The following is a 9395-nucleotide window of genomic DNA, read 5'->3' as shown; positions in this document are numbered from 1 at the left end:
GTAATCAATGATAACTTGTATCCTAGAGGTATCATTTTTCGCGCATCTAAAAAGTCGGAATTCAAAAAATACAGAAAAAAATCAAAATTATCATAATCCACATACATGTATCCAATGTTGATAATCAAGTTAAGGCGTTTTAAGCATTTCTACGGTGATCCAAAAAATAAATTATGTCATATAAAAAATATTATTTTATTCTGTTGGTAGGATACTATCCATGGAAAATAGATTTAAATCTATTCTGGTACAAGATAGAAAGGAAAATAACCAGGGATGTGGAAAACATATTGATGTCTGGTTTTGTTACCGTTTTCCTACATTTTCTAAAAAAATGGCTAAGATTTCTAATAGTTTGTATAAATTCTGCTTTTTTGAATTAAAACACTTTGTGGCTTTCACAAAAGAAAAAAATATGATGTTGAAAAATATTAGGCCTAATATTGTATTAAAAATATGAAACATCGTATTATGCAGTGTTCATAAAAATATTATAATCGATACAACAATCCATTTGACAGAACTAACGTTACTTTAGGTGATCCAAAACGTTCCTGACAAAGATATTTCCGCAGTTTTAAAGATACCAGTAATGTTTTATAAATATTTTAGGGCTGAAAACTACCCACTCAAAATAGCATAAAAATTGATCCCAAAAATAAATACTTTATTTGCAGGCTATATCATAAACAAATATAAAGATATATAGGTATATGTTTTTGGTTAGATTGAGCAACAGGCATCCGATTATTAGTATCACCCAATTCAACTCAATCTACTAGGCGCTTGTACATCAGGCACAAAAATAAGAGCTTGCTTGACGCAGACGCAGTGGGCGCCATATTCGATTACCGATTGGCAGACGGCATTTCTTTTAAATATTCTTTAGACTATGGCATTCCATATAGTCTAACTAAACACCGAGTAAGTAACTATGGCTACATTGTCACGTAGAATTTTTTATGAATGATACTGGTTATTTCATCCATATTACACTGAATGGCTGAGATGCGTCTAACAGTAAACAATGTTTACCTTAGCTTTTTATCACTGTTTATTTTGACATGATAAGTAGTGTTACAGTATTTAGTCATACAGCTGTATAGAGTGTACTGAAAAACTAAAAAGAATCACTGTAATTAACCCCCTTCTCACGCCTCTGCGTGAAATATTAATGGGAAATATTCCAGGTCTTAATTTCAAATAATACTAATTATTTGAAGTATTTAGAATTAGCAGAAATTTATAGTATTATGCATGAATTACTGCATACACTGCCCTCAAAAAGTTATGTTACATAGTCTATGCTTTTTTTTTACAAATATACATAAAATACAAAAATATGTAAACCTTGTTAATTCAGATATCAGTATATTCTAGGTACATTATATATAACACCTTCTTTATTTTAACTCATTAAATGCTTTTTCCAGAGAAAAATTGTCAGCCAATTTTAACATACATGTATGTGTATGCAACAGAATTTTTGGAGGGCAGTGTATGTGATAACTAAGACATTTACTACTGTCATGACAAGTTAACATTGTATTAAATTCAGGTAAATTGAAAACTTGTAAGAGCACATCAACTACAAGTAACATGTAAATATTCCAGAAAAATAAATAAAAAAACATGCTAAATGGGTCTTCCTAGGCTGTTTGCCATCCTTAGTATTGAAAACACCATAATGATTTTATGAGGTCTATTCAAGTGCATGTATTGATAATTATTTTGATATGCTTCAAATTATTCCATGAGCATATAATTAAATCACATATACAGGAGCTCGAGCTTGAGATTCGGACTGTGTTATAGTACTATGGTTAGTTTTTAATCTGGAGTTTTAAGACATTGTTTTTAGTGCGAGCATACTCACACATACTCGCACTATTATTTTCCATGTCGGGTGCGGAGTCTGTGTACATTAATTTGCTATGCGCAGATTCCAACTGCGATACCAAAAGTCAGTGTCTTTGATAGATTATTATAGATTTCGCTGTGATTTAGTGACATCAACCTTTCAAAAACATGGACTAAGATATACTTGTCAGCGATAATCTACTATACATTAATAACAGACATTACACAGTGATAAACACATTCGTTTTATGTAAACGTCAATGGGAGTATAGTATCATACAAAGTCTTACGCCATTTTAACCATCTAATCAAATTTGGAAACTCCCAGAACAATTAATACAATACAAATCAGGTTTATATAGTCAATAAGAGAAAGTGACAAAATGGATAACTTTTAGTACCGGCCACATTTACAGCAATATTTAGGAGATAATATTTAATTCATTTCACATCATCCTAGGTCCTAGGTGTACGTTGCACTATCGCTTACTAAATTACTGTGACCACAGACCGCATTTGTTGCAGCTCTTATAAATATTTTTCAAATCTCACAGCATTGCGTTGGAGAAACAGAATAAAAAAACATTATAAAATATCATTCTGAATGTCTGAGCTATAGATCTGATGTAACCCAGAAAGGCGTTCAAGCGTTGCACAGTTAAGTCCTCACGTGCAAAGAGACTGGACAGTGTTCTAGCGGACCTCTATTTTGAACCGCGAAACAAATCTATTGTATCATTATCAATATGATTATAAACACACTTCTATGTAACAAAGCACACACTTTTAAAGTTCTGAGGGCGTAAACCATCTCTTTGCAATAGTTCCAAGAATTATGAGCAAAAGTGCTACGTACACCTGTTGCCGAGGATAATTTAATACTGGAAATTAAGGTTAGAAATTAAAGTAGTTATATATTAGCGATCTTTTATATTAATGTCTAACAGACATATTTCTAGTTAATATTAGTATTCATATCAATATTCATGAATTTGTATTTTTGTCAATCTTTTCAGAAAATCTGCCAGCTGGTTCTTACTGTCTGTGGAGACCATGTTTCTTGGTGAAATCAAGATCAATCAGGATGGCTATTGTCTTCTTTGTCACAAGGACACTGTTTACAAAATCAAAGTAATATTCAGCAAGCAGATCTTGACATGTGATGAGGAAGAGTTCCGCTCTGAACTGGAGGAGGTGTGCAGAGCAGTTCTTAATCATTCGGGGAACAATGAATCTATTAAACCCTTATATACTCAGCATCTAATGGTTAAGCCTGCTAAGAATTACTGGTCACTGAGTGACCAAATCGTGTTTCAACAGAATGGCAAAGACTTGGTAACTTCAAGCTTTTTCTTTCAGTTTCACATTAGTGATCGACCAGTATGGAATACTACTAGGAATGAAGTGTTAACTGGAACAAAATCTAGTAAACTTCAACACAGGAAGGGTAGTGAAAAACAAGTAATCACAAAGCAGGCTAAAACAAGGGACAAAGCAGACCAAGATTGTAGTACAGAACATGACACAAGAGAAAAAGTTAGGACAGGGACAAATACGGGTCAGATTAAAGTTGATTCTTGTAGCGAAAGAAAAGGTGAAGGAAAAGACAAAAGCAAAGATATCAAAGAATCAGGATTAAAAGACAGTGATGTGGAGGTTCAGCGGGAAACCAGAAGTCGTTCATGTAAGATAGGCTCCAACACAAGGAATCATTGTGTGAGATCGGCAGTAACAGAGCTATCACAATCTGGCATTACAGATTTAGACATAGAAGCTGATGCCATAAAAACAACTAGATGCCCAAACACAAGGAAACGTGTTCACTCGATATCTACAGAAACTGCATTAACTTTGTCAGGCATTACAGATTTAGACACTAGTGCCACAGAATCTGATACCATAAAGGAATGCTGGAAGAAGAAAAAAGAGACACCTGCAAACGTTGATGATATAACAGGATTTTCATATAAAGTGAGAAAATTTCAAGCCAAGATATCAAACCAAGACAGCCAGACAAGAAGAAAAGGTCAGCGAACCTTGTACAGGGCAGCAGACAGAGTTCACCCTCCATTACAGGAACTGCCCGGTAAAGATCCAGAAGAGACAACGTCAGTTGATAACGAAACAAGATCACAACTGAAGAAATCAACATCTCTTGGACAAAATTTGGCACCCGAGGAACACACCCGGAGAGTTTTGAAGGAAAAGTCATGTTTCAAGCATGTAGATCCCACCGATTCTGAAGCTTCTCCAGCTGTGTCACTGATACACAGTACTAGTGATATCAGTGAGTATATGGGTTATATATCCATTCATAATCTACCAATTCTGAAATGTTCTAAATTTTGATAATTGTAATTATTATATATTAGGTTTATAACAAAAATAGATAATCAATTTGGTTATTTCCCTTTTAATCCATCCACAAACCATACCATTGACACTGTCTAACAACAAATAACATTTCACATACAATGTAATTAAATATAACTTAACTGCCATTTTGTGCTGTTTATTCCAATGCTGACCACTGCTGTTGTTCCTCAGACACCCACATTTTGTTTTACTAAAGTAATGTTTTTAGTCAGTCATATGAAAGTCCTGCCTATATATTTGTGGCCGAAATAAGGTCCCATTCCCAATTGTATTTCATGTTATTTTTTCCCAAATCTATGTCTAAATTTCCCAAATCAGTGAGTTGATGCATATTTTGTGTGACGAAACTAAAAACATTCCGTAAATCCCAAGTCTGAACGTCGTATTTTAATATCCATTCTTACACTTGATTCTTAGAGAAGCATAATTGTCTATTTCTACCTTTTCCAAAATTTTCATAAACACCGTTTAAATTTTTCATTTTCTACTTTTATCGCACAAAATTTCCCAATTTTCACTAGGTGGCAATTTCCCAAAATACACAGGAAAAACACTGATCAATGAGACTCAACCCTTTATCTTTGATTGTAAAATGATAATACTACAATGTATCAACTAATACAAAACATTTAATTATATTCTGATATTATGACAACTGTATTTCTGTTGTAGGTGAACACAAGAATGTCAAAGGTCACCCGGTCAGGAGATCTAAGCCGGATGGTTCTAGAAGTCCACAAGGATCAGCGCTGATTGATCGGAGTACGAGTCAGTTACATGTTGCCCCACGTAAAGGTGAAAGGATTCATACAAGGTCATCAGAACTATCTAATGGTGGAGAATCAATTTCATTAGGTGATACCATTAAGAGGGCCACAGGTTCGTTGTCCGCAGCCAAGGGTCAAACATCTAGAGGTCAAATGAGGTCAGAAACACCAACCAAACAGCTCAAAGGTTATACACCACTGAAAGGTCAATTTTTGTCAGAAACACCAACCAGACAACTTCGAGGTCAAACACCACTGAAAGGTCATAAGGGTCAAGTAAGGTCAGAAACTCCAATCGGAAAACTCCAAGGCCGTACACAACTGAAAGGTCACAAAAGTCAATTGAAGTCAAACACACCATCAAAAGTAATTGTAAGTCGGAAAAAGCAACTTAGGTCATCAACATCATCAAAAGGTCGGAGGTTGTCCACATTGTCTTCAAAAAGTAGCACACGTCAGTTGAGGTCCCAAAAAACGTTGGAACAATCTACACAAATGTTGAGGGCGAAGAAGCCAACACAGAAAGGCATTCAGGTATTTATGTTATTTGAAATAAAGCTTTAATCAGAAACAATAATGTACTGTCTGATGAGTAATTATAATGGGTCTAATTAACTTTTTATAGGTAACTTAACTATGATAAAGAGTTTTAAGTGAACTATTATGTTCTAACCATAGAGGGCCGCGGTGGCCAAGTGGTTGAGATGTCCCGACATATTGCCACAATTCTCCCACTTCTGGGATGCCGCGGTTTTGAATTCCATGTGGGGCAGTTGCCAGGTACTAACCACTGGTCGGTGGTTTTTAGCTCACCTAGTCTGAAGGGCCAGTGAGCTTATGTCATGGCGTGGTGTCCGTCGTTCGTCCATCCTTCAACATTTCCTTTAACTCGCTATTACCGTGGTAGTCATAGAGTTCTACATGTATTGCAACCAAATTTGGCCAGAAACATCCTTAAGGGAAGGGGAATAGACTTTGTATAAATTTTGGCTCTGACCCCCTGGGGTCATGATCATGAGGGGCAGGGCCCAATAGGGGAAATAGAGGTAAATCCTTTAAATAGCTATACTAGTCATAGAGTTCTACATCGAATGTAACCAGATTTGGCCAAAGACATCCTTTGGGGAAGGGGAATAGAAATTGTATTTCAACACCCTTGGGGGAATTGGGATAAGAGTTTGTATAAATATTGGATCTGCCCCCCATAACCATTAACAAAACCAATTATTTGTTATCCATTTGTATTTTCTTTTGAATCAGACGGATTCTTGTTATTTGAATACATGTATAATGAATTACCATAATTCACCAGCAGTAAATCTTCTCTCAGCAATTAGCAAACTCCCTAGTCTTTTAAAACTTAAGTCATTATTAGTTTAACATCCTATTAGCAGCAGCATGTCATTTAAAAATATGTGAGGTTTTTTAGTGGAGGAAAGCTGGAGTTCTCAGAGAAAAAAAACGATCATCCATCAAGTACCTGGTAACTGCGCATGCCCCACATGGGATTTGAACTCGCAACCCAAAGGTGGAGAGCTTGTGGTAATATGTCAAAACATCTTACCGTAATCACTCAGCCACTGTGACCCTAAAAACAAAAGCTCCCTCGAGCTCTCTATTTTCCCATTCTATCTGTTTGTAACTTTTAAAAAAAAATTGATGTATGGTGATTAATCTGACTTTGGTTATATTTATGGGTTGGGCTCTATTAATTTGATTCAGCTTATTCTGTGTAAAATTGATACTTTCTTTTCTTGGTCAGAGAGAGATGTCTTATTGTACATGATTATATATTACTCACGGAGGAGGGAGTGTAGATATTTCAGCAGGATTAAAAAAAAAAGAAAAAGCTAAATAATAAAGTCTTCTTCAATATTTAGTGAAACCAACAAAAAGTGGAGTTTACATATGTAACTGTATTTACTGGAAAACAAATACTGGATTATCATTAATCCATGATAACATTTATTTGTAACAGATTATAATTCCCTGTTTTCTAGCTGACTGATGTGGATCGGTATTTGGTGGAACAGGAAGATCTGAGAGAAGAGTCGAGATTACAAAGAATGGCCGGCAGCTGTGACCAGCAGAGTGGTGAAGTCACTAAGAGGTCAGGACTGTGGAACTATGTGATTGATTCATTGATTATCACTCCTGCTAAAAAGTTATTTAAAAGGATGTGATCGTGGAACAAATTTAAAACATGTTTTTAAAAGCACATTTAACTTAAATATCTCTCTCATCTATGGTTTCCTTCATCTCATCATCTGTATAAAGAATTTTTAGAAATCATATAAGAAAAAGGATTAGAATAAATCATTGAAGTTTTACTTGAATACCAATGAACAATGTCAGGGTTCTGTGAAGGGTAGAAGCATTTCTAGGTTACAAATGTTCTATTTCCAGTATTTAATCCACTTGTTTATGTTTTTTATTGAAGACATTCTGTATACTATTTAATGTATCAGGTTATTTATATTTTGTATACAATGCACTATATCTAATGGTTTATATTCTTTCTGTTGTATAATAATTCAATATTAAATTTAATTAAAAGTACAAAATATAATGCATATTTGAAAAAGTATTGTTGTTTTTATGGGTCCTTAATATCTAATATGGCAGTCACAACGTACCAGTGGTATAGTTGTAAGGACAAGAACCAGTTTAATTTAAAAAAAAAATATTTTTGCAGAATAAAAATTCAATTGGATTGAAATGCAAACCCTTATAGACCTTTCTCTAGTGTTCTTACTTCATTGCATATGATCTGACAGTATCTAATGACAATTTCTGTTTTGGTAAACTTTATACTTGGCCTGTACCTGTACATACTTCAGTTCATTTTCTCCATCAGCTGGCTTCTTGTTAAATTGATTTTAAATTGACATTTCATCACAGCATACAGTACATATACATGCAAGTATGTAGTTACTGGGTAAACACAAAATGATTCTGACAGCTCTGTGCCATTTTGTTTTTCGAATCCATCAAATTTTCAAACCTGTTATGACATTTAAGTAGTTAAAATGTTGAATTTCATATCAAGTTTAACTTGAACTAACAAAATCCAAGATGGCCGCCAGTTGGCCATCTTGTTGACTGATTGGTCCCAAAATGCAATATGCACATCTAGGGTCCTAGGGGAACCTACATATGAAATTTAAGAAAGATCCCTTCAGTACTTTCTGGGAAATAGCTGTAACAAACTTTAACTATCAAAATCCAAGATGGCCGCCGGTCGGCCATCTTGTTGACCGATCAGTCCCAAAATGCAATATGCACAACTAATGTCCTAGGGGAATTTACATATGAAATTTGAGAAAGATCCCTTCAGTACTTTCTGAGAAATAGCGGTAACAGACTTTAACTATCAAAATCCAAGATGGCCGCCAGTCGGCCATCTTGTTGACTGATCGGTCCCAAAATGCAATATGCATAACTAAGACCGTAGGGGAACCTACATATGAAATTTGAGAAAGATTCCTTCAGTACTTTCTGAGAAATAGCGGTAACAAACTTTGACTATCAAAATCCAAGATGGCCGCCGGTCGGCCATCTTGTTGACTGATTGGTCCCAAAATGCAATATGCACAACTAGGGTCCAAGGGGTACATACAGATGAAATTTGAGAAAGATCCCTTCGATACTTTCTGAGAAATAGCGGTAACAAACTTTAACTATCAAAATCCAAGATGGCCGCCAGTCGGCCATCTTGTTGACCGATTGGTCCCAAAATGCAATATGCACAACAAGGGCCCTAGGGGAACCTACATGTGAAATTAAAAAAGGATCCCTTCAGCACTTTCTGAGAAATAGCGGTAACAAAAATTGTTAACGGACGGACGACGGACCACGGACGAAAGGCGATTTGAATAGCCCACCATCTGGTGATGGTGGGCTAAAAATATACAGAATGACAGTTAACTTAAGAAACCTGATGTAATGTTTGCCAAAATTTGCATGCAATTGGAGAATACCGGTATGTGAATGAACTTTGAAGAAGCTGCTCTATGCTTTATCTGTATTAACAAAATACCATATAGTTTTAAAATTGGGACCATTACATGTCTTTTTCATGATTTCGAATAAAACCTCCTTCAGTACTAACAGTACTTTGATTTTTACATATAGCAGCTTCTTTTCTATCCTCACCTTTCTGACAGCAGAGCGTACAAAGCTAGGAGACATGTTTCACCTTGGTGCATCAGTGTCATATATGTACCAAAAGAAGGTTGTTTTTTTTTGCATAGAAAATATCTTTAAGCTTATCTTGATAATTCCTTTCACTACATATACTGGATACTGTTGATTTATGGTTGTATAGTTATCTGTTTACAAACAGTATGTCATAAAATATAGGTCACTGTGATCTACGATTTCATTTTCAAC

General features: G+C 35.1%; 1 protein-coding gene across 1 annotated transcript; it reads left to right on the top strand.

Annotated features, from left to right (window-relative positions):
* The first annotated feature begins 769 nt into the window (after positions 1-769).
* Positions 770-7576, top strand: LOC138315273 (pre-mRNA-splicing factor CWC22 homolog). Its single transcript, XM_069256166.1, has 4 exons — positions 770-924; positions 2877-4147; positions 4909-5537; positions 7004-7576. Exons 2-4 carry the CDS (start codon positions 2914-2916, stop codon positions 7184-7186), a joined length of 2046 nt encoding a protein of 681 aa, XP_069112267.1. The 5' UTR covers positions 770-924; positions 2877-2913; the 3' UTR covers positions 7187-7576.
* Positions 7577-9395: the final 1819 nt, after the last annotated feature.

This window comes from Argopecten irradians, chromosome 1, assembly GCF_041381155.1.
Source record: "Argopecten irradians isolate NY chromosome 1, Ai_NY, whole genome shotgun sequence".
Lineage (NCBI taxonomy): Eukaryota > Metazoa > Mollusca > Bivalvia > Pectinida > Pectinidae > Argopecten > Argopecten irradians.
Note: the sequence above shows the minus strand (reverse complement) of the source record. Positions and strands in the feature narration are given on the sequence as shown.

What these genes read in the sequence shown, in the direction of transcription:
- LOC138315273 (XM_069256166.1), top strand. Translation starts at nt 2,914, where the DNA reads ATGTTTCTTGGTGAAATCAAGATCAATCAGGATGGCTATTGTCTTCTT. An exon ending in ACACAGTACTAGTGATATCA is followed by an intron (nt 4,148 to 4,908) that starts GTGAGTATATGG and finishes TTTCTGTTGTAG; the next exon opens with GTGAACACAAGAATGTCAAA. An exon ending in CAACACAGAAAGGCATTCAG is followed by an intron (nt 5,538 to 7,003) that starts GTATTTATGTTA and finishes CCTGTTTTCTAG; the next exon opens with CTGACTGATGTGGATCGGTA.